General features: G+C 38.6%; 1 protein-coding gene and 1 pseudogene across 7 annotated transcripts in view; one reads left to right on the forward strand and one right to left on the reverse strand.

Moving 5' to 3' along the window:
- The window catches only part of anne (anne boleyn), a 1,549,371-nt gene that overhangs the window by 1,094,080 nt on the left and 429,716 nt on the right, over positions 1-25,575 (forward strand). For all 7 annotated transcript variants that reach the window (XR_010947828.1, XM_067758047.1, XM_067758046.1 and 4 more), the window contains 2 exons: positions 23,421-23,621; positions 23,677-23,968. Coding sequence is in view for 6 of the 7 variants with exons in the window: in XM_067758047.1 (XP_067614148.1) it covers positions 23,421-23,621; positions 23,677-23,968 (493 nt within the window). In the remaining variant the exon portion in view is untranslated. The remainder of the gene's footprint in view (positions 1-23,420; positions 23,622-23,676; positions 23,969-25,575) is intronic.
- LOC137234459 (uncharacterized) lies at positions 16,991-18,278 on the reverse strand (annotated as a pseudogene).

Raw genomic sequence — 25,575 nt, forward strand, 5'->3', positions numbered from 1 at the left:
TAATAATTAATGTTGACATCCCAATTCTGATTGCAGCATTTTAACAGGCCTGCAGCTTTTTCCAGGATATGTTTTTAAGACCAGGCTACCACACTGGTGACGCGCAGCATATGAGCGGCCGGCAAGCGACTTAGGATTTTGTTGTGGTTTTGTACTTCAGATACAATTTCGGTGGCATGTACCTTGAAGGCAGACTTGTTAAATAATGATTACTAATTGTAATAATTAGCCGTTCCATTGATTATTTTCTTTAAACGCCATTTAATGATTACTTGCCATTGTTTTCTTTTTTAATGATTACTTTCAAATGTTTTCTCATTCAGCTCAAAGTTTAAACATTAAAAAATTCATAAAGCTACATGGCGGTCATTTGATCGAAAATACAGCTCAGAGTATTGGAAAAATTTAAAATGTTACCCAAAATTTGGCGAAACACGGAAGGTTTCTGGTAACCAGTGTTCCAGCACCCAGCGAAGGTCATAATTAATGTTCCACTCGCTCTTCACAATAATTGCTACTGGCGAATTCCACGGTTGGCACGGGTAAAATCAAATACATTTTTTTTAATTTTTAGACCTTAACTAATGGAGAACTTTGGCTAAAAATAAATTGTTTTTACGGGACACGTGTGAGATTCAGTTTCCAAATTTCGATTTTCCCTTATACTTTATAGCGTAGCGTCGTCCGCTTACCACAACGAAATTCCTGGCTTCAAGTCCCGCGCTAAGCAACATTAAAAATTTATAAACAAGTTTTCTCAATTAAAAAGCTTTACCAAGCGGGTTAGCCGTAGGCAGTGATTTCGAGTGTATTTTTTTGTATGGAAAGATTATCAGTAAAAACTCATCTGCCTTAGCAAATGTCGTTCGGAGTGAACAAGTCCCTCCAATTTGTAGGAAAAATTAAAAGAAGCACGACGCAATTTGAAAGGAAAACTCGGCCTAAATTCTCTCCGGAGGTATATCGCGCTTCATATTTTATATAGGAAAATTGATGTAATGGTTATTTAAGACAATGTTTATGCATGGAAATTTACTCAATTTTACCAATGTATATTCCCATACATATTCCAGGTACACCTGGGTATTTTTTCAGAAATTAACATTCTGATTTTTTTCAGCTTATCAATATGAAGGAACAAAAAAATGGTAGCTAAGGAATTTTTGAGAATTATTTGATTTTTAAATTGTTTTTTCAATATACATTTTTTATCTTTTTTTTCTCAAGCTGATATTATTTTTAAATTTATCTTCTTTGTTATGTTGAGGTATTGTATATTTAAAATATATTGGCATTGCAAATTAATAGGAGAGCAAACCGAAAATCGGCGAAATTAAAGATTTTCCATGGAATGCTCGTGCTATATAGCCCCTGCCCCCGTCTCCTTTCCCTCTTTCCGGAACTAGCACACGAGTAGGTCAGGGAAACAGACTCTTACTACTTACGACCTTGTCCACTGTTTGCCACTACATAATATATATGCTTGCAACATCTGCTCCATGCAGTTCCTACCTTGGATGGTACAACCTTCCTAGATGTTTTAGTCTCAGCTGGCGAAATCCACCGATGGGTTTCACCGCACAATGTCGCCAGACCACACACCCAACTACACCGTGTACTCTGATTTTTACCAAGGAACGTCCCAGTGCTCCAACAGCATTTGCGAACGGGCCTTACTCAACCCTGGGGCAGTCACCCATCACTTAACCCCAGCGTGACGACGTCTTCCCCGTTGCCCTTCAGAATAATGTAATTAAACTGCAATGGGTTAGCTGGGAGGATCACGGAGATAGTTTATTTTATGAAACGGTACATCATCCGCATTGCTGCGATGCAAGAGACTAAACCCACGTAGCAATGTGCTTTGAAGACCTGCTCTGGGTACACGTCCATACAAAAGATCGTGGAGAGCGGAAATGGAGGCGGATTCGCATTTGTAACCTACCACTCAGTGCATATAATCTATCTGCTGTCCCAGTGGATCCTGCCCTGACATCGGCGCTCTACTCACTTATGACAATCGCATTACTCAAAGCGATTTTAATGCCCATCGTGATCCGAGGTATTATGATCTACAGGATTGGTGTCGAAATTCTGTATGTACAAAATTCTAAAAACAAAATTCTGCTTTTTAAAATTCTGCTTTCAAACTTCTGTATTACAAAATTCTGTATTAAAATATAATGTTAACAATGTTAAAGAGGTCATGTAATTATTTTGAAAAAGTGTGCCATGCACAGTAATTCTGCGTAGAACACCTTTCTGCATAGGCGGCCTTCGGTCGCGCTTATAAAAAATAACCCTGGGCTACACCGTGCCAAGTCCGGTTGTGTGTAATGTCCTTCTGCGTAGTATACCCTTCTGCGTAGGCGGCCTTCGGCCGCACTTTAAAAAAATAACCCTTAGCCGATCCAACACCGGCTACGCCAAGTCATGATTCCGGAATTTGGAGTTCCAGAATTAAACATGCAGAATTTTGAATCGGAATTTTAGAAAGCAGAATTTTAAAAAGCAGAATTTTAAAAAAGCAGAATTTTGTTCAAGCAGAATTTTTTTGCAATTTACAGAATTTTGTCACCCAGAATTTTGTAATTCAGAATAATGAGAGGCTCCCGATCTACAGGCACGCATTTGGGGTGAAGTGCCGGAGGACCCAAAAGAAAAAAACGGCGTTTTACACGATAAACGGGGACGCCCCACACCTATCTTAGGAAGCTGTCATAGTTCGCCAGACATATCCATCGTAAGTGAAGCACTTGTTAACTGCGTCAACTGGCAACCGATGGTAACTTCCGCATCCGACCACCTACAGACGCTCACACGAGCATAAATAAACACAGCGGGTCTCCTATAACCATCACCATCCAAATCAGTATCGTCAACCCTGAAAAATGGAAAGTAGTGATGGTGGTACCGCTACCAAAGCCTACGAAACCACCTAACGTAGGAGAATCTCATCGGACGATATCTCTCCTATCGCCAGCAGCCAATGCATTCAAGGCAGTCGGTTCTATGAACCGGAGGACTCGGGATTTTTCCCGACCAAGGACTGTCATTTCAGTGTCACTGCTGCAACAACAACAACAACAACAACACTCAAAGCCATTTTGCTCCCCTATTTCACCACAAACTTGCTTCTTTCCAATCATCAGCATGGCTTTCGAAAACTACATATTATTGCAACCGCTGTCAACCCATCAACAAACAGATACATTTCGGATTGAATATAAAATCCTAACGCAGAACAGTACTCTTAGCTTTAGACTTGTCAAAAGCTTTCGATACAGTCCACCACGGTACATTACTGCAAGGCTTGGAAGGGTCTCTACTTTCGCCTAGTCTCAAAAGATTTACCAAAAAATATCTATCTGGTCGGCAGGTGCAATTCAGGAATATAACATATAAGCCCAGATGATTTAAACAAGTGTTACCGCAGGGTGATGTCCTATCCCCGCTTTTGTTTAACTTCTACATATCGAAGCTCCCTAAGCCACTAGAAGGAGTTATCATTGTATACCCACAAATCGATAAGCCATGTAATAAAATAAACAACTATCTCCCTAATCTCTCCAGTTTCGCCTTGCGAAACCTGATGTTGCACCGACTAAATCATCGGCGACCTTATTTGCAACATACAGAAAACAAAAGTCGACCATATTGGACGTCATTACGTTACCCACTGTCTTAAATCCGAAAATAATATGCGTGATGTTCAATCAGAATCTACGTTTTGGCGAGCATGCATTCGCAATTGTACCTTAAATCCAGAGCTGTTGTAATGTCCTCAAATCTCTTGCCGGCAGCACTTGGAGCAAGACTAAAGCTACGTTCATTAATACCTACAAAGCAATTGGTCGTCTGCTTGCATGGTATGCATCCGTGATATCGTCGTCGAGCCTGAATGTTACTCACTGGAAGAAACTACAGGCCTGTCAAAACACCGCTGTCAGAACTGCTACAGCCGGTCTTCTTCACATAAAGCCGAAAGTACTGAGAGCGGGTCTGCAAAGCAAATTTTGCGTTGAGTTTATTCGCTTGTGTCGCAGCTATGCAGATGTTGTGCCGCTTCTTGTCCGCGATCTTCTCAGCGGCGCTTAGCGTTGCCTCTGTCCGTGTAACGGAGATTGAAGCGATGGGTTGGAGCAACCGTGTGAGCCGGTGGTACCGTACGGTATTTATTGTTTCAAAAAAACATTTCTCTGCCATACCACGTTCATAACTCAATGTTATATCAAGTACATTTCTGGGTTTTGGACCAACATATGTAGAGACAACAGTGGGTAGTTTCGCTATTAGCAATTTGCTTTGCAGTATGTAGCAAAATAACGACTCGTCTCTCCACGCGCACTGTGGTGTGTATTTGCATTTGCGCCTATGGCCATCCGCCTTTTGTGTCTTTCCCCTTCCACAAGCCTCTTGCACTCCCTCAGTGGTGTTTGCACAGTATAGGCAGTATGGCAAGATGTCAGGACAAATGCCTGCTTATTCTTCTGCTCGACTACCATCAGGAGGTCCTCAGTAGTGTTATTAGACAGCAGATATGAGTGCAGCTGTTCCCTTGTCATGACTGTAGATCTCACCCTTCTTTCCGATTGCTCGAATCCATGGGCGTTGAGCCCAGAAAACTTTGATCCTATAAAGAGCAATGGCTGTCAGACAGCCGAACAGGGCTAAATCAGCTCAACTAGTCACCCTGTATCGCGATTTACTAACCTTTTAACAACATTCGACAGCGGTAACTTACCTTAACCACTTTTATCACAATTCTGCTATTCACTAAATTTTGCCAAACCAAAACTTAAAAAAAAACCCAGCTGTTATCGGTGTCGATTTGGACAATTGGCAATTGTCGTGGGCTTTGTTAATGCGATTAAGCTGTCGGGAAAGTTGTTTAAATTTAGTTTAGTTGAATGATTTTTTTAAGAAAAGAGCATTTGAGTTTGTGGTATATTGTTTGTCGCGCAACGTAACTGCAACTAATATAAGAGTAGTGGATCTTGATCCTGCCTTGATGATGGACGCCATCCTGAAAAAATATAAAAAAGGGCAGAAATGTTCAAATAATATAAAAAGACTTCATGTTGCACAAAATCTTCTTTGATCTTTTCGTAAATTCTGGCATTTTATTACCATCGATACCACTTTTTCTCAAAATTAGTCGATACTTAACAAGTTTTGTCAAAACGAAGTTAGTGAATCGTTTAATCGACAATGCATCCAAAATTTTACCACGCTAAAAATCAAAATTTTGTGAATCATCAAAAGTTAGGGAATCGCGCTACTGATCATTTACAAAGGTACATACCGATTGCGTGTGAATTTTGCCTAGAGCTTCCTTATGCTCGTCTGAATCAAAAGGCTGTGTTGGCAGGTGCCGGATCTCAACATAGTGCTTATGCAGATGTTCCTTAACCCTCTTGGAGGCGGGACTAGATCAAACAGGGTTTGCTAGGGTGTCCCGGCTAGTGACAATTTAGCAAAAACTGCCTCTTTAGCAAAACTGCCTGTACAGCATTTCGTTATGCTCTTAATAATTAATGTTGACATCCCAATTCTGATTGCAGCATTTTAACAGGCCTGCAGCTTTTTCCAGGATATGTTTTTAAGACCAGGCTACCACACTGGTGACGCGCAGCATATGAGCGGCCGGCAAGCGACTTAGGATTTTGTTGTGGTTTTGTACTTCAGATACAATTTCGGTGGCATGTACCTTGAAGGCAGACTTGTTAAATAATGATTACTAATTGTAATAATTAGCCGTTCCATTGATTATTTTCTTTAAACGCCATTTAATGATTACTTGCCATTGTTTTCTTTTTTAATGATTACTTTTCAATTAATTAAAAAAATAATCAAAAAAAATCTTGATTTTTTACGATTATTGAAAAAAAATAAAAATAAAAAAAATAAAAAGTAATCAAAAAAGGCGATTATTTTTGATTTTTTTTGATTATTTTTTTATTTTTTTTGATTACTCTTGATTATTTTTCTGCATACACGGAATAATTTCTACATCCCTAGAATAGTAAACATATTTTTTTGTCCTTGAATGGTAAACATAGCCTGTGAGGCGCATTTTATAAAAACGCATTATATCACCTTTATAAAAACAAAGCTTTATTAAAGCAAAAGCAAAAACATATTTCTGCAAGGTTTCTTCTATCTTTCGTAACAAAAATAAACAAAGAACAATTAATTTTCTTAATCTGAAAAATATTGTATAGTCGTATAAGTAGATAACATTTTTTAAGTGGTGGTATACAGAGATCGTTTGAAAAAAACAAAAAAATACTTCAATTCGAGAAAATTGTGTAAATCTTCTGTAGCTTATAGATATTATATCAATTTTACATGCTAAAAAATAATATGAAGCTTCTGTGTAAGAACAAATTGTGCACAGTAAAAAAAAATTGTATGTTTTTTCACCTAGTTTTTCCGTCACATTGCCAACAGTTCGGTGATCTGTGCTCTAAACAGTAAGTTTTTTAGCATTTTGCGCAGTAATATACACTCATACGCTTCAACTTCGGATCACAGAAATCGCATCTTGATCTTTTGCCTTTTTTTATTCCTGGTTCGTCTGTACCATCGTCAGTATTATGACCAATCGATTCATTTGTTGCCTCTTTTTTGCATACGTGGCCTTTCCTCCAAACGGATGGCGCAACAGTCTTTACACAAGTCTTTGCTTAATTTTTTGAGGAATTCTCTTCTTGTCATTGGCTTAGTTTTCATAATTTAACAATTGGAAACATAGATTATATAGCTGTTGAGTAGGGCCATATTCAACATTCCGTAAAACATGCAAAGTGGCCAACGCTTGGTTTTACGGGTACAGCTTGAGTGACCACACATCTGATCGAATGTGTCCACAGCACCTTTTGTTTCATTATATGATTGAATTATTACTGGCTTACCAGAAACGGGATGAACGGAAGGCTTGTCGTGCATCGTAGAAAGCAAAAGGACGGTCTTTTGGGGCTTTGGCTTGTAGCTAAACAGAGTGAGCTTTTCATGGAATCCAAAAAGAGATGTTCCAACACGGCGTGATCAATTATGTTTGAATTCTGCTGGAATTTCCTGTTCAAATATTTCGAATTGTTCCAATGAGAGTTAAGTTGGTATAGAAGTAAACCAGTTATCGGAAGTTAAATTACGATTTGTCCCATGTATTGTCTTTGTTAGCAGCTTGCAATAGTAAGAGCCCAATGGTTCATTTATGGTTATACCGGTATTTTTACCCAAATATGGTGAGGCATCAATCATATACTTGGATCTTACATCACACACCAAAACGATCTTTATTCCATATTTGGCCGGCTTATTAGGAATATACATGCGGAACGGGCAACGTCCCCTGAACGCCAATAGTAGCTCATCTATTGTCACGTATGAACCTGGTTTATACAGATCTCTACCTTGTTTAATAAAAAGCTCCCAAATATTTCGAATAGGAGCAAACTTATCGGTTTTTTTCCTGTCATCTCTAGTGTTACGGTCATCGAAATGCAGACACTTCATAAGAAACTCAAATCGTTTACAACTCATAGCAGCTAAATTTTGTGATCCACAAATCGTAGGATCAAACAGCTCATTACTTGATAAGTGATTATTTTTTAGCGCACTGCTCAATACAAATATACCAAGAAGAGAACGGAGCTCCTCTTTTGTAACCTGGGATAGAGTAGTACTCTGTATTTTATAATTTCTAGCTGCTTGAAAAAAAATTCAAAACATTTCAAGGGATCTACTATGCCTTTGGCTCCTTCTTTTGGCCAAAGCATAATATGAACTATGTTTCTCGAAGGAGTTCTGATCGATACCTTTTTTGACGAAGACGGTTCAGTGGACCAACTATAATTATTCTTACCCCTTATAACCGATGCCGATGGTGTAATTATCCGACTCTCACCAGCTAGTTGCTCTCTATTTCGAAACGTGCCTATATCTACAGCTTCCTGAACATGAGTAGGTTTAGATTGCTCGTTGACATAACTTCTATTAGATACAACTATATTTTGCACGTCATCGTCTGAATCTGCTACGTAATTGGGGTCAGTCAAACTGTCACCCAAATCGAAATCTACTTCTAAGTCGTCCTCCAACTCACCTCCATCTAGCGATATCTCCTCCAGCCATTTTATTAGTTGCGCTTCAGAAGTAGCCATCTCAAAAACTATAAAATTATATACAAGCCCTAACTTTTAGCAACAAACAAAAAATACGCAAATAAAAGCCTAAAAGAAAATTACCTTTATTGCTAAAGAGTACCTCGCAGTCGACGCACATACATATATTTCAGCAGCGCAACTGAGCAAAAGCAAAACACTACTTCACACAAGTTCGTTCAGCACTTAACTGTGTTGGCACGAACGCATGCTTTGCTAGGAATGAGCGATTCGGAAATATCGAAAAAAAAATATTTATGCGCCTGATAGGCGATGTTTACCGTTCTAGGGACATACAAGTACACTTTAGGATGCAATATTAAATCGTAACCGCTTATCGAGGCAAATATATACATATATAGGGCGAATGGTATATGAGCGTTGATCTAAACATATTCTCCGGTAAGTATATGGGGTATTCCATCCCATTTCGACCAATTTTGAACCCGACTCCTTTAGAATTGGCTGAAAGTTTTTCTTCTTTTTCTAGCTTACGAAAGACATTTTTCAGAAGTTTTTAAAATGTTTTCATCCAACTCAAAAAAGTTATGAATTTAAAAAAAAACACCGTTTTTGTTTTCAAAATACTATAACTTTTTCAAAAATTGACCGTTTGGGATCTTTTTTTTTAAATTTGTTTTTAAATGTACTTTTCGGAAAAAATTCAAAAAAATTTTTAAAGTTTTTTTTTGTAATTTTTCAGTTTTTCGAGATTTTTCGAATTTCGTCCTTTTTTTTCTCATAAAAAACTTCAATCAATTCTGCAATCATCCGCACTAATCCCGGAGTGGGCCGAGATTTTTTTTTTTTATTTAATTGAAAAAAAAACTTTAAATTTTTTTTTGTATTTTTTCGAAAAGTACATTTAAAAACATATTTAAAAAAAAAAATGATCCCAAACGGTCAATTTTTGAAAAAGTTATAGCATTTTGAAAACAAAAACAATTTTTTATTGATGCAAATAATTATTAATTAGATACACAATTCGTAACATCACTACTTCCTCTTAAAACATCAACTTGTGCAATTTTTATGTTTACAAAAACACACATATGTAATAATTAGTAAAAAATAACATGAAATTACTAAAGCTTACATTTTCTAACTGTACCATTGAGCATGTACATTAGATTGGGACGAAAGCTCACTTTTCTGTAATTTCCGTTGTTAATGGCTCACTATGCAAAACTTAAGATTTTATAGAAAATATCCTAGACGTAATCATAAGGATATAAAAAGAAGTTTTAATCTAATGTATGTACATGGACATATGTTAATAAATTTATCTGGGATATAACAACCTTTGGTTAGACAACTAATCATGATGATGAATGACAACTTGGAGGATCGCTCCAGTTGGAAGTGTAGATATCAACCATCAACCTAAGTAGTATTACTCATACATATTGTTTCAGAACATTGTTTTGTCATAAAGCAATACACACTCCCCAGGTATTCATCGGAAACACTTATAGACACGATAATTTGTAGATGGGTATGTACATACATATGTACCCATATGCCTAGATAGGCGCTCACGATATACCGGTACATCCTCAAAATGTACTTGTATGTACAAAACAATCAGTGCATAGCCATAACGTAATCCAAAATAGTGGATATATTAATTTTGTATACAAAACAAAATTGGCTTGACTTAAGGATGAACCATAGAGGATAGTTATTATTTTATATAATGAACTAGCAGGACCCCGCTGTTCTTCGCTACACCAATAGAAATATTTAAAAAATAATAAAATATCATTGTTCAATTCTTAATCCAAAACATTTGGATACACTACATTTTTCGTTTTTCCATCTGCTGACGGCAGAGATCACAAATCTGAAAACAATCTACAATAGTATGGAAACCCGGGTTTAATTAGCGGAAACTGAATGCAAGCAGCTTCGATTGGAGGTAAATTCGCTCAAGACGCAGATAAATGAATGTCAAAACAATGCTGTGCTTTCGGACGTTTTGGTAAGTGGAGTTCCACAGACTGCAGATGAAAATTTAGGTGAAGTATTCACAAACATATGTCGCACTGTCAAGCTAAGTGTGCCGTCAATACGCTCTGCCTTTCGCATACGTAAGAGCAAAAATGGTAGTTCGCCGATAATTTTTAAGTTAAACTCTCCCTCTGACCGCTCTTCACTTCTAAGGGCAATTGCATTGTTTTGTAAAACTAGCAAAAGGCCAATGACTCTTACGGATATTGGGAACAACAAAAGCGGCAAAATTTTTGTGCATGAATGTCTAATGAGGAGCAACCGTGAGATTTTACAACATGCGCTTCAACTAAAAAAACAGAAGCGGCTTACTTCTGTTTTCTCAATGCGTGGAGATGTGTATGTGCGTACTCACCAACAAGGCGAAGCAGTTAAAATTAATGACATGAGAGCACTGACTGAATTGCAGTAGAAGAGAAATTATGAAAATATGTACATATGTGTGATGCAATATTTATATTTAATACAGTATGCTAATGCAATGTTTCACTCCCTAGTTTTTAGTCTATTGTCAATTTATATTGTTTCTTTTTCTTTGTTTATCACTCTCCCCTTAATTTTTCGCTCTAATTTTTCATACTGATTTGTTGAGCACATTTTGCTCGTTTGTTATGTTAATGGGTGATTTGACCAATGATTGTGCTGACGGTGGGCATGTGAGGTGTATTTTGGGCCAAATATTCAAAATACGCAAAACCTTAATTATCTGCCATTTAAATTCTCGTAGTCTCACGGCTGCGAAGTTAGATTATCTTTCATATATATTTGATGATAACGTTATTGATTTAATTTGTATTACTGAGACCTGGTTCAGGTCCAGCGTTGATGATCACTCCTATAAAATGGGTAATTATGTACTATGGAGAAACGACAGAAAAGGCAATGTTCGCGGTGGAGGAGTTGCTATATATTGCAAAGGTGTTTTAAATCCTAGAATAGTGTATCAGTCAGAACTTGGAAGTGAAGTGAAAAGCATTTTTATTGAGATAAGCGACAATCGGACAAAGTGTTTCGTTGCCTGTGTTTACAACCCTAACAGGTCCAATGACCTAACTTACTTATTTCAGAAGTTGACTGAGCTTTCTCTAAGTTATGAGCACGTTATTATTTGCGGTGATTTCAATATAGATATTCTTAGTAGTAACTCCCGTAGTAAGTCCATCATAGATATCTTTGAATCGTGTGATTTACACATTATAAATCAATTCGCGACCCGTTTTGCTCCCAACAGTAAACCTAGTCTACTAGACTTGGTATGTGTTAATAATGTCAATTTCGTAAATCATTTTGACCAACTTCCCATGGAAGGCATTTCTGACCATGAAATGCAGATATTAGCGTATCACTTGGAATTTAATACTAAAGAATCTGGCTTTGAATTAACATATAGGAAATACAACGGTGTTAACTTAGAAGTTCTAAATGAAGAGCCCTCTCGTCTGGAATGGAGAGGATGTGTGTATTTTTCTACGTTAGATGAAAAATTGCAATATTTTTATAATATTGTTAATTACCTCTTTAATGCACATGTTCCCCTAAAAACCATAAAAGTTCAAAGCCGTAAGAAGCCGTGGTTTACAGCGGAAATTTTAAATTTAATAAAAAAGCGTGGGAGAGCGTACAGGGAGTGGAAGCGATCTCAAAATGCAACCCATTGGGAAGCTTACCGCGTTTTGCGAAATCTTTGCATCCGCGATGCTAAGGTAGCTTATCTGAATGCTAAGTTTGATACTAATTTACCTTCTGGAATGATTTGGAAAAATCTTCGTTCCTTAGGAGTATCCAAAAAAGATCGTATTGAGTGCAGCATTGACCCCAATGTTATGAACTCGTTCTTTTTACGCGGCCAATCAAATGATAGTGAAAATAATGCTATTATTTATGAAGATGATAACGATCATAGTAAAATAGCTGTAGCCGGGGTTAACAGTCGGCCTACCTCAGGTACTTTTGATTTCACTGTGGTAACTGAGAATGATGTGCTAGGAGCTGTTATGGCCATGTTGAAGATTCTGGAAGATATACGTCCAGCTTACGACAACAACGGTCTTACGGTATTAGTACATCTAGACTTCTCAAGAGCTTTTGATATGGTTGATTTTAAAATACTACTTCGCAAGCTCGAAAATTACTATAATTTCAGCCCTTTTGCAATTAAGTTAATGCAAAATTATCTCACTGGCCGATTCCAGCGAGTTCAGTGCGGTGATAGACTCTCTGAGTTAAAGTCCATAACGTTGGGTGTTCCACAAGGATCCATCCTGGGACCAGTATTGTTTAAACTTTTTATCAACGACATAGTCGCCTGTTGCCGCCACGCATCTATACATCTTTACGCTGACGTTACCCAACTCTACATGTCGCGCCCGATCGGGCTCTCCGAAGACTTATTTGTTAGGCTGAATAATGATTTAAAGCGCATAAGTAACTGGGCTCGCGCAAATAAGCTACATCTTAATGCGTCAAAATCTAAGGCGATTGCAATATCGAACGCAGCATACGATTTAAGCAGCCTTCCTGAAATTTTGCTAAATGATGATAAAATAGGTTTCCAGGATATGGTTACCAATCTAGGCTTCAGAATTAATTCTAGTCTTACTAGTGCTAACCATATCAGCTTTGTGGTGGGTAAAATATATAACACCCTTCGCCATCTTTACAGAACTGCCTACTTACTACCGCGAGACACTAAACTGAAGCTGGTAAAAACTCTTATAGTACCTCAAGTTTCTTACAGTGAACTTATATATGGTAACTTTGATTCGGTATCGCTTAACAAACTTCCGCTGGCCATAAATAATGCCGCCCGATTTGTTTTTTCTAAAAGAAAGTACGATCACATATCTTCGTGTGCCGTGCAAATACTCGGGAGTGACGTCTGCAATTTCTTAAAAATGAGAAATCTATGTTTCTTGCACAAACTTCTGCATTCTCAATATCCCCCTTACCTATTTAATAAGCTAACCTTGAGTCAGTCCACTCGAACATTGAATCTGTTGATACCGGCTTTTAAATACTCCACATCCTCTAGAATGTTCTTTGTCAGTACAATCCGTCTATGGAACTCACTTCCTTCCAAGACAAAAGCAATTCGTAAGGCAGGATGTTTCAAACAAGCAGTATTATATTTCCTAAACTCTTAACTTACCCTAATTTACATATCCCAAACCTTCATTCTTCAAATATTGGTCTGGAATTGTTTCTATCACACTATTATTAATTAAATATGTATAAGCTTTTTATTATTTTTAATCAAAATTTTGTACTCATTCTTTATTAAGTTTATTTATATGTAACTTCAATTTTTTGATGTGATTGATGTACTACCTAAAAGACAGTGTCTTACTTGTACAAATAAGTTTTAAATAAATATAGGTTAAATACAGGATATGAATAAACAAACAATTTGGAATGCCTACTCTGGAACAGGCAACGTATAGCTGTCCGTGCGAAAACACGGTTCCTCCAAATTCAATCCACATACTCGAAGAGTTTGTCCTTGCTCCTTGTTGACTGACATAGCAAATGACAGGCGCACTGGAAATTGCAAACGCTTGAATTCAAATGACATGTCTGTTGGTATCAGTGGGATTCGCGGTATAAGCACAATTTCATCTTTCGCTTTGCCGGTCAGTATTGTTGCTTCAATTAAATTCGTCATCAACTTTTTTACATCTAGTCTTGTTCCATTGCACAATTTTGGTGCATTTAAATTCCGTAATAAAATAACTGATGAGCCGACCTTCAAATTTAAACAATGCGGTGGCATACCAGACGGTTCCAATGAATTCAAAAATTCAACTGGATAATTCACTGCGTCATCTTGATTCATTGCGCTATCCACTGACTTGTATGTTGTTACCACACCTGTCAATTTTTTTAGAATGTGATAATTGATATCATTGACATGTACATTTTTTGGTGCCAGTATTGCACGTTCTCTCAACCAATCGTGATTCATGTAATTATGAAAAATATTCGGAAATACTCGTTCAATTAATTCTTCTTTAAATTGTACAAAAATTGTTTGGAAATGTAATCAAACCAATTTGTTTTGTCGATTGGAATTTTGCCATTTCCGATCTCTAACATTGTGCAACTGAACACGCATGTTTATATGTAATGTTAATTTTTTGACGTATCGGCACAAAAGGGAAGACTTCAAACTTGCATTCATCTCATCTGCCGGTGTTGATCGTGGAGTAATGGGCAATGTTTGTCGAAAGTCACCTGACAATAAAATTAAAGCACCACCAAAAAGCCTTCGGTTTCCACGTAAATCTTGCATCGTTCGATTTAATGCTTCCAATGATTTTTTGTTTGCCATTGTACACTCATCCCATAGAATGACCGCTGCTTGTTGCAAAACGTTTGCCATAGATAAATTTTTGGTTATGTTACAGGTTGGAGTTTCAACCACCTGTATATTCAATGGCAATTTTAAAGTTGAATGAGCTGTTCGTCCTCCATCCAATAAAGTTGCAGCAATTCCAGAAGAAGCGAGTGCCAAAGCAATTTCCTGTTGCGATCGAATAGTTTGTAACGAAGCTTTTTCGTGCCCCGTTGCTTCTTTGATATTTGCTGGGGTATAATCGCCGTGCCCAGGGTTCGTTTACAATAAATTTGTATTAAAGGGGCACCTTGCAAATCGATTTAATATAAAAAACTTCACTCTTTTTATTGGTTCTAAATTCTATAATATAAAATAAAACGTGTTTGTATACTTCATTTTCAATTTCACTTGGATTATCTTGCGGTGTCCTTGATTGAGGTGGCGGGCCTTAACGGTCCGGCCGTATTCCGTTAGCTGGGTCCCGTTAGTATGTGGCGTCGCTGCCTTGACGCGCCTTATGACGGCGTCTCTCTCTGCTGCGGTGCTCTGTCGCGCCTTACGTCGGCGTCTACTTGTATTGCTGAGGCGATGCTCTGTGGCCGTGTTCCGTTAGGCGGATCCCGTTAGTATGTGGCGTCGGTGCCTTGACGCGCCTTATGACGGCGTCTCTCTCTGCTGCGGTGCTCTGTCGCGCCTTACGTCGGCGTCTACTTGTATTGCTGAGGCGATGCTCTGTCGCCGTGTTCCGTTAGACGGGTCCCGTTAGTGTGTGGCGTCGGTGCCTTGACGCGCCTTACGTCGGCGTTCACTTGTATTACTCTGCTGCGCCTTGCGTCGGCGTCTATTTGTATCGCTGGTTGCTGAGTGATTCTCTGCCACGCCTTGCGTCGGCGTCTACTCGTATTTGCTGGGCGATACTCTGTCGCGCCCTACGTCGGCGTTTACTTGTATTGCTGAGGCGATACTCTGTCGCGGCCTACGTCGGCGCTTACTTGTATTACTCTGTCGGTGTACCTCTGCTGCGCTCTGCCGCCGCGCTTGGCGCTGGCTTAGCCTGGCTGCGCTATGCGTCGCCGCGTTGACGTGACCTCTGTCGGCGTACCTCTGCTGCCGCGGTTCGCGCTGGCTTACCCTGGTTACGTTGTGCGTCGGCGGACCTCTGCTGCGCTTTGCTGCCGCGCTCTGCGCTGGTTTACGTGCGTTGCCGCTCTGTTGCGGCCTCTGCCGGCGTACTTCTACTGACGGAGGTGAGCGGGTGTCACCTGTCGCGGTTGCGCGTTACTGTGGCGGGGCCTTTGGTCTCTGGGGGTGATGCGTAGAGAAGGTCAACCGAAATCACCATTCCACGACTCGCTCCTATGAAGTGGATTCCTATTGCATAGAGAAGGTCAACTGCAATATGGATATATTTCTCTAGTAGCTCTGGTCACGACCACAGCTCCATGCTGACTGACTGCTGGTTCACGTGCGTTGCCGCTCTGTTGCGGCCTCTGCCGGCGTACTTCTACTGACGGAGGTGAGCGGGTGTCACCTGTCGCGGTTGCGCGTTACTGTGGCGGGCCTTTGGTCTCTGGGGGTGATGCGTAGAGAAGGTCAACCGCAATCACCATCCCACGACTCGCTCCTATGAAGTGGATTCCTATTGCATAGAGAAGGTCAACTGCAATAGGGATATACTTCGCTAGTAGCTCTGGTCACGACCACAGCTCCGTGCTGACTGACTGCTGGTTAACGTGCGTTGCCGCTATGTTGCAGCCTCTGCCGGCGTACTTCTACTGACGGAGGTGAGCGGGTGTCACCTGTCGCGGTTGCGCGTTACAGTGGCGGGGCCTTTGGTCTCTGGTGGTGATGCGTAGAGAAGGTCAACCGCAATCACCATCCCACGACTCGATCCTATGAAGTGGATTCCTATTGCATAGAGAAGGTCAACTGCAATAGGGATATACTTCGCTAGTAGCTCTGGTCACGGCCACAGCTCCGTGCTGACTGACTGCTGGTTTACGTGCGTTGCCGCTCTGTTGCGGCCTCTGCCGGCGTACTTCTACTGACGGAGGTGAGCGGGTGTCACCTGTCGCGGTTACGCGTTACTATGGCGGGGCCTTTGGTCTTTGGGGGGTGATGCGTAGAGAAGGTCAACCGCAATCACCATTCCACGACTCGCTCCTATGAGGTGGATTCCTATTGCATAGAGAAGGTCAATTGCAATAGGGATATACTTCGCTAGTAGCTCTGGTCACGACCACAGCTCCGTGCTGACTGACTGCTGTGCTGCTGTGTCGCTCCTTTTATGGCTGTTGTGTTTGGTGTTGCTAGCTCAAATGGTTGCGTTGTCATGGTCACCGTGTTGCTGTTGAATGTTGCGAGCGCTCGTTGTGTTGCTGAGATTTGTTGGTTGGCCGTGTTGCTAGAGCCTTTTGTGGCCACTTGTTGTGTTAATGTCGTGTCAAATATGTTGGAGGGTCGTTTTGTGGGGGCCAAATTAATGAGGATTTATTTGGTCCTCACAAGTTGCTAAAATTAATGAAATCACAACTGTTTTTCCGGTGTCGCCAGGTGCATCCAAAAAATGTAACCCACCAGTGTTATCAGAAATAGCTTGCATGATTTTGTCATATATATTCTTTTGTTCATTGTTCAATATGGTGATGTTGGATTGAACAAATGTACGTAAATCGTCACAATCGAATTGTTGTTCACGCTGCAACTCTCGATCAAATAAATCATGCATTGGACGATTTGGTGAAATCAAAGCTAACTGCCCCAATGCTTTATTGGCAATCGCAAGATACACACCTTCAATTATTATCAAAGCTTCATTGTACATTTCCAATGTAATCAGCAATGGATCAGGATCAGGATCCATTGCTCTACGACGCACCCGAATTAAAATATCTTCAGTCATGTAATTTTTATATTTATTCCACAATTCAATTGGATTGAACTGTTCTTAAATCCTGAAATGATTTTGGTCCTCGAACGTTTACCAACAACATTCGCAAATAGAAACATTCAGAATTATTGGGATGTACCCTATACATCCTGCCCAAGGCATTTGTTTGGAAATTACCTGGATGACCATCAACTGGTGTTCCTTGTTTACGCCGTTGAAATTTTTTCGATGATGCATTCCAGGTGTAATATTGCGATATATATACATATATCAAATTTCTGGCAAATGTGTCGATTTCACACAATTGAAAAAAAGCAGTTAAAATAGTTGCTGGTGGTTGCGCTGCTCTCTGCTGTACATTCTCAGTAGTGAAATAAACTCGTTGACCATTCTCCAGATGAACTGCCAAATGGACAATAACAGGATGTCTTTCGTGCGAAGGAAATGAAAAGATATGCCAAACTGCTTCATTACTGCTTATATATCGCCCCATTTGATATTGAGTGATTTCATCATTTCTATTTTCACCATCTACTCTAAAAACAACCACATCACTTCCTTTATTCACATATTTACAAATGTATTTGATAGACTTTACTTAGTTGCAGTACTCAACATTTATGTGAGCCTGAAAAACTTTTGACAGTATCGGTGAATATGGTACGACCCAACGAATGTCAACTTCGATGTCTTGATTGCGCACTCTTATTATCGCCGTTTTACCATTATTTTCAAATGATCGACGTCAATATAATGGATATCCGTCTAAGCCTGTTATGGAATCGGAAATTGATGCTCTCGGATACCGCTTTGAACATTTCCCATCGATCATACATGGCGAATTCATATTTATTTCACCGCATGGACCGTGAATCATGTTTTTTGTTACCACTTCAAATAATTCTGGATCGATGGTTTGATCTGGTATTTCGGCTGATATGACGCTATCAGTCTCGTCCGGTGTAATTTTACGTACCAGTCACATCAATATGTGTGCGTGTGGCAAACCTCTTTTTTGCCATTCAATCGAGTACATCCAACATTGTACCTTTCCAGAAACGCTTAATTTCACAATTAAATCTATCAGTGCCTTCAATTTTTGCCGGAATACACGTGCTGTAACATCGTGTCGATCTGTTGGTGACTGACCGTCGAACAAATTATTTTTTATATCGTTCCATATCGGATTACACGTAAAAGTGATGAAAAGATCTGGTCCGCCGTATTTTCGAACATATGGTTTCGAACAACGTCCGATATCATTCACATTTGCATCATTCGCTATTGCATCCTGCAAATGTATGTACTCTTCAGATCGCAATTTGGCTTTATTGAATCGGATGAAATTGAGACGTTCAGCTTAAATTTTTGCATACATGTCTACAATGTATTGGTGAAAAAGTTTACCATATCTCAGAATGTAATTTTGTTCTTGTGCACGAATCATCACTAACTTTCTTTTGAACACCTCGACCTGTAAAAAATATGTTCATTCGATTTTAAATTTTAATTTTTATTTAATATCTGATTAATATAATTAGTATATTATTTACCGGTTCTTGGATCTATCATTGGTATATTAATGTGATAACCATCATCACCTTTCCAATGTAGAATTGGATATTGTAATGCGTCGTAACTGCGATCAAGCTCCGAAACACGCTGTAATTGTTCATTTCTACGATGAAGTACAATATCGTGAGATTGAAACTGATCGCCAACAATTACAATTGCCACTTCATCAATCGTCGGTACATTAAACCTTCTGCCATGCTCACCAAAAGGCGTTTTATCCGCTCTGATTATGATTTTGCGATTATCAGATGGCATACGATCGAGAGCGGTTTGGAACAATTTCACCAATTCATTGTTCTGATGAAAAAATCTTTGAAGATCGCAAATAATCGCTCATTTTGTATGTGAGCCAATTGTGCAACCTTCATCCATCGATTTTCATCTCCGATAAAATATATTTGCAAAAATTGATGGTTAGTGTCAGGAAATGGTCACAATGCACCTGCTCGATGATAAATTTGACCTTGAATCTGTAATATGTATGCAATGTAATTTGATGTTGGATCAGAATCCTTAAAAACATTTTAGAAACTGTTACTTAGATCTACAGAACAATTAGATATTCCACATGAAGTAATCGCCTTAAATGTCGGCATAAAATTATCTCTTATAATTTTTGTAGCACCAAAAGAAGTCATTTGAAATGATGAATTGTATTCTTGTATATGATTCATAAAATGCTTCGACATTAGTGATCCTCCAAAAATCAATGAGTGCAATGGATCAGGTGGAGTTTCAAATTCCGGCAATTTCACTTTGCCATTAGCACAACACATGCCAGCCGTTTCACCCAGAAACTTAGCTGCTTCACAATGTGGACATATCGCACTCATTAATCCAATATATCAATGCATACTGTAATCAATTTATGGATCGTAATTAAAAGCAGCACGATACATATTTTCTAGAACACGACGTCGTATTTGTCTTGGTCGTGCTGGATTTCTTTGCCGCGGTTGTTCTACAGATATATTTCGTGCATATCGTTCACGTCGTATTTCATTTTGTTGTGACAGGTCATAAATACTTTGCGCTCTTCATTGAAGTAACATTCTGTTAGCACTACGCGTACGTCAACCGATATTTTGACGTCTGGCTCGAGGCATTTTGTTCAAGAGAAAGGAAAAAAATTCACTAAAACTCCATGTTTAACGCAAGAAATTTAATTTAAGAAAAGCACATGTGCAAGCAAAAAATGCGCGGTCGAAATACACCCACACGTATTAAAACCGTGCAAAAAATTTGATGAAAAACACAATAAAACACGTGCACACGATTCGAAACAGTTGAAATCACTAAATGTATTCTGTAAAATGAACGAAGAAAGAACATTTAAAAAAATAAATTTGAAGAGAAAAACATTATACATCATTGCCACAATTTTCTACTATGTTTTTGTTAAACGATACGACATACTTACAGAAGGAATTTCCAAAGTATTATAAATATTGATATGAATTCAATTAAAAATGAAGAAATACTCAATTATGAATCGAAAACTACATAAATATTGAACACACCTGTTGATTCTCCATAGTTCATAACAAAAAGACCTAATGTCAATATAGACCGAAAGTACGATGTGACAGATATGTTGTGTTGTGGTGTATCTTTTCCATTGTATCTGAAAAATCCCTATTGCCAAAATGGCAGCCATGTTCGTTGTTCATACTCTTGTCTAAGAAAACTCGATCATATGCAGATGAATCAGTACAACACATCATAAATACATTTCTTCTTTACTTTTTTTTTTAATTTTTTTATTCTTAAGGCATCAGAGTAAAAAAGTTAGTAAGTGTGTAGGAACAACAATTTTCGAGACGCTGGTGAATATATTCGTTGAACTCGAGGGATCCATGAGTTAGGTTACCAAATAGTTGTAGCGACATTGATTCGAAAACAGGTGGGTGAATGTTTCTAATGTTGACTTGATCCGTATTTCGAAGAAACATTGTATATGTAAATCTTATGGCTATCAGGTTTGGTAGTCGTAAATTTGCAAGTTGAATGGCAAAAATCAACGATTCTGTATATTCGTTTTCCCAATAAGTGATTTCTCGTCGTGAAAGAAGATTGAACACGTTGCGCCGAACCATTGTTTGTTGGGACAGTTGTCTAATGAAGAGATATTGTAAATTTTCAGTAAGGAAGCGACCATTTGAAAAGAACCAGTTGAAATTTGCGGAATGTCGGGTTTTGATTTCGAGAAATCCAAAATATTGACCGAAATAATGCATCAGCGCTTCGTCGTAAAAAATGAGATGAACTCGATACTCTTGAATTCTTGTTGCCAAAATTCCAGCTAAAATGAATTGGCCGATGCGAAATGCATCACATCTTCATCAGAATGCAGCCGGTCAGCAATTTCCAAGATTCTTTCAACTGTATTCATGGTTGTTTCTGAAGCAAAGCAGCGCAATTCTATTACAATGTTGTTTCTTTGACACAACAAAATCACACTTAATAAATTTAGTGGGACATTACTCACCAAATTGAAGCACAGCATATACCGAATTTACTTAAATCCAGTTCATTTTTTTTTTTCACCGGTTTTATGAAAAAAAAAAAAACAAATAACGTCTTTTTTTCTTTTGCTTTTCAGTTGAAAAATGCCGAACGTCAAATTATAATTCTAGAAACGTCAATTCCATTGAATAATGCAAAATATTAATAAGCACTTATTCTATTTCATGAAATAACGCAAACATGCAAATAAGCACCATCTATTGGTATGAAACGTAGCCGTAGCTTTGTGTGATATATCCCATAAACCGCTCGACCAAATTCAATCAAACAGAAACCCTTTACATGGTAGCCCAAATGCACTGTAGAAATTTGGTTGAATTTGGTGCAGCCGGTCTCAAGTTATAAAGTAACACCAAAAATGTGCACTTATTTTTATATATGTAGATGTAGCAAATTATGCACGTGTATATACTTACCGGAGAATATGTTTAGATCAACGCTCATATATCATTCGCCTTATATCATATACCATTCGCCCTATATATATATATATTTGCCTCGATAAGCGGTTACGATTTAATATTGCATCCTAAAGTGTACTTGTATGTAGAAATTATTCCGTGCATGCAACAAACGAGAATTTTTCTTTCAACAAAAATAATAAAAAATAATCAAAAAAAAAAAATAAAATTAAAAAAAAAAATCAAAAATAATCGAAAAAATTAAAAATAATCAAAAGTAATCAAAAACGCCTTTTTTGATTACTTTTGATTTTGCTTTTGATTTTTTTCAATAATCGTAAAAAATCATAATTCTTTTTTGGTTTTTTTCTAATGGTAATCAATTAGTGATTGCTTTTTACGGAAAACAATTGAAATAATCATTGGCCATTAAAATAGGCATCTGATTAATTGATTACTAATGCTAATTCAATTTTAACAGGTCTGCTTGAAGGTGAGAGTATTATCGAACGTTACCTTTAAGATCTTTGGGTGACTGACAGTCGGTATCGTAACACCAGCGTCCAATGTTTGCATCAACTGTTTCTTCCACGTCATAAACAGAGTGGATTTTGTCAGGTTGCGCGAGGTGAAGAAACTAGAAACCTTGGGGGTAGATATTTATACTGTAGCATTATGCGTCATGCCCACCTATGCAATATATTTGCGCAAATGTATTGCATAGGTGGGCATGACGCATAATGCTACAATACTAGATACTAATTCATATATTAGAGGGCCAAGTCCCGTTTCCAATATCGTGCAGTCCCCGGCATATTAAATGGTTGTGACTCCTTTTCGTGGGGAAAAGAGCTTTCATATGTAAAAATCATACAGAAGCGGGGTAGGACCTCACCTTGTGGTATCCCTGTTTAATTCGCCTAGGACTTCTTTCCTAAATTGAACCAACGCTTGTCGACTATTCAGATAATTTGCGATCCATCTTTTGGACAAGGGGGAACCTTTTATAGTAGCTTTGGTCTATCTCTTCTCCTTTAACGAATTACAATTTTTTAGACGCAGACCAAGCTAAATATACCATTTCGTATTCATGAAAGATATAAAAAATACAAAATTACCTGCGAGAACTTCTCTAGCAATTTGCATCGTCGACTTTAAAAAGTTATGCGTTAAATTTCCTTTTCATATTTCGTAATCGAATAAACGTTAAATTATATTATAAAAGACATATGAATCTTCATTTAGTTTACCAGTTCAACTCTTTTTCGAATTGAGAAAAATGTGTGAAGTTCATATCTTTTACGAGCGAAGAAACATTTTTTTACCCACTTTCTGTTATATGACTTTTTTAATGATTTCGCTGATATACGACCTTATTATCAGAATATTTGAGATACGTCCTTGCTATCGATGAACGTTTCCATTTGAAAAGGTCGATAACCATAATGAATTCAGTTTTAAGTATCAATCCTTTAAGTGAATTAATATTAAACCTTAATTATATAATCTTATTTTAGATATTACGCGGTATTGAACCAGTAAAAATTGCAGTGGAATCGCTAGACCTTATAACGATAGTAGTTCCACCAGCGTTGCCAGCTGCCATGGCTGTGGGACGAGTTTACGCTCAAAAGCGTCTAAAAAAGAAAAGTATTTATTGCGTATCTCCGAGGTCAATAAATGTTGCCGGTGGCATCGATTGCTGTTGTTTTGATAAGGTATCTTTGATTCACTTCATTTCGAATTTATTGTTTACAATCATTGACTTTTTAGACAGGTACTCTTACCGAAGAGGGTTTAGACATGTGGGGTGTGGTACCAAAAACAGTGACCAATGAATTCCAGATGCCCATTAAAGAGATTGAACGCTTGCCTTTTGATAATTTTTTATTTGGAATGGTAACATGCCATTCAATAACTTTTATGAACGGAAAGCTGGTTGGTGATCCACTTGATTTAAAGATGTTTGAGTCTACTGGGTGGAATATAGAAGACCAAATGAATATACCTGATAATCAAAAATATGGCTTAATCCATCCAACAATTATACGACAGCCAAGAAAAGGTAAATTTATTTTATTATGAAGTTTAAATAAATTTTTGTCGGCTAAAGACGAATATATTATAATAAATATTACTAGCATCGCCCGTGGTCGAAATTCGACGAACTTGTATTTTTTCATCTCTCTCTTTGCATCCAGTGGTAGTAAAGCTGAACAAAATTTCACCGCTACCCAAGGCAGCGGGTTCTATGTACCGGAGCGACTTGGGATTTTTCCCGACCAAGGGCTGTCATTTCAGTGTAACTCCTCCCACAAAATGGCATCCTCCCACAGATACTTGCAGCGGGACTGCGTCATATTCTCCTGCTCCGGGAAGGTATGGAACTCAATACGGGACCTGTACCTGATCCCGGTCCAGAGAAATGGTTTTGCTGCGTCTCCCGGAAAATAATCTTTTTAGGGCGGTCATACTCTTGTCAGTGTGCCACGTGTTAGGTATGGTTGCATCGGACGGAATGTTCTGGGCTAGACCCCAAAACCCGACGTCCTCGTACCTTTTACAAATCTTTTGTGGCTCCTTGCTATTCACGCCCAAGGGCGTCCCATAATCTGCGGATTTAACTATCTAGCGTATGTCTCGTATGTCTACAACCTGTCCCTGTCCACCTTCGTCATCCCCGAAAAATTACCAGGGTGGTTCCGCTATTAAAGCCTGGGAAACCAGCTAACATAAGAGATTCTTATCGTCCGACATCTCTCCTATCGCCAGTAGCCAAGACACTTGAAGCCGTTCTGCTTCCCTATTTCACTCCAAATTTGCATCTTGCCAATCATCAGCATGGCTTTCGAAAACTACTTAGCACTACCACCGCGCTAAACGCCATTAACACACAAATAAATTGCGGATTAAATCAAAACCACCATAGGACAGTACTCGTTGCATTACACCTGTCAAAAGCTTTTAATACGGTCAGCCACGGCACATTACTGCAAGGCCTGGAAGAGTCGTTGATTCCCCTAAGTCTCAAAAGGGGACCGCAAATTATATGTCCTGTCGGTAAGCAACGGTGCAATTCAGGAACGTAACATCCAAAGCAATAAGAATTATACAAGGGGTGCCACAGGGTGGGGTCCTATCCCCACTTCTGTTTAACTTATACATACCGAAGCTACCTTCACCGCCAGAAGGAGTCACTATCGTTTCCTACATCGATGACTGCACAATAAGACTGAGGCCCACACATCGATGAGCATTGTAATAAAATAAATAGCTCTCTCCCTGATCTCTCCAGTTTCTTCGCCTCGCGAAATCTGACATTGTCATATACCAAATCATCTGCGATCTTATTTACAACATGAAAGAAAATACAGGCCTGCCAAAGTACTGCTTGCAATGTGTCCCCACCTGACACCAACCATCTCTTCAGTTGTAATGTGGAACGAACGCCCCTAACACCCCTCTCACTATGGTCCACCACTGTTGAAACAGAATGTTTCTTGGACTCCGGTTAGAGGACATTGATGACAATTTGTGATCGGTCGCACCTATTGGATGGGGCGAAGCACTGCTCCAATAACAACAAAAATTACAAAAAAATTTCACTATAATTTAAAAGTTGGTGGTGAAAATTGTTTCAGCTTCAGCTTAGTGCACAAACATTTTGTTATT

This window comes from Eurosta solidaginis, chromosome X, assembly GCF_040869045.1.
Source record: "Eurosta solidaginis isolate ZX-2024a chromosome X, ASM4086904v1, whole genome shotgun sequence".
NCBI classification, from domain to species: Eukaryota; Metazoa; Arthropoda; class Insecta; order Diptera; family Tephritidae; genus Eurosta; species Eurosta solidaginis.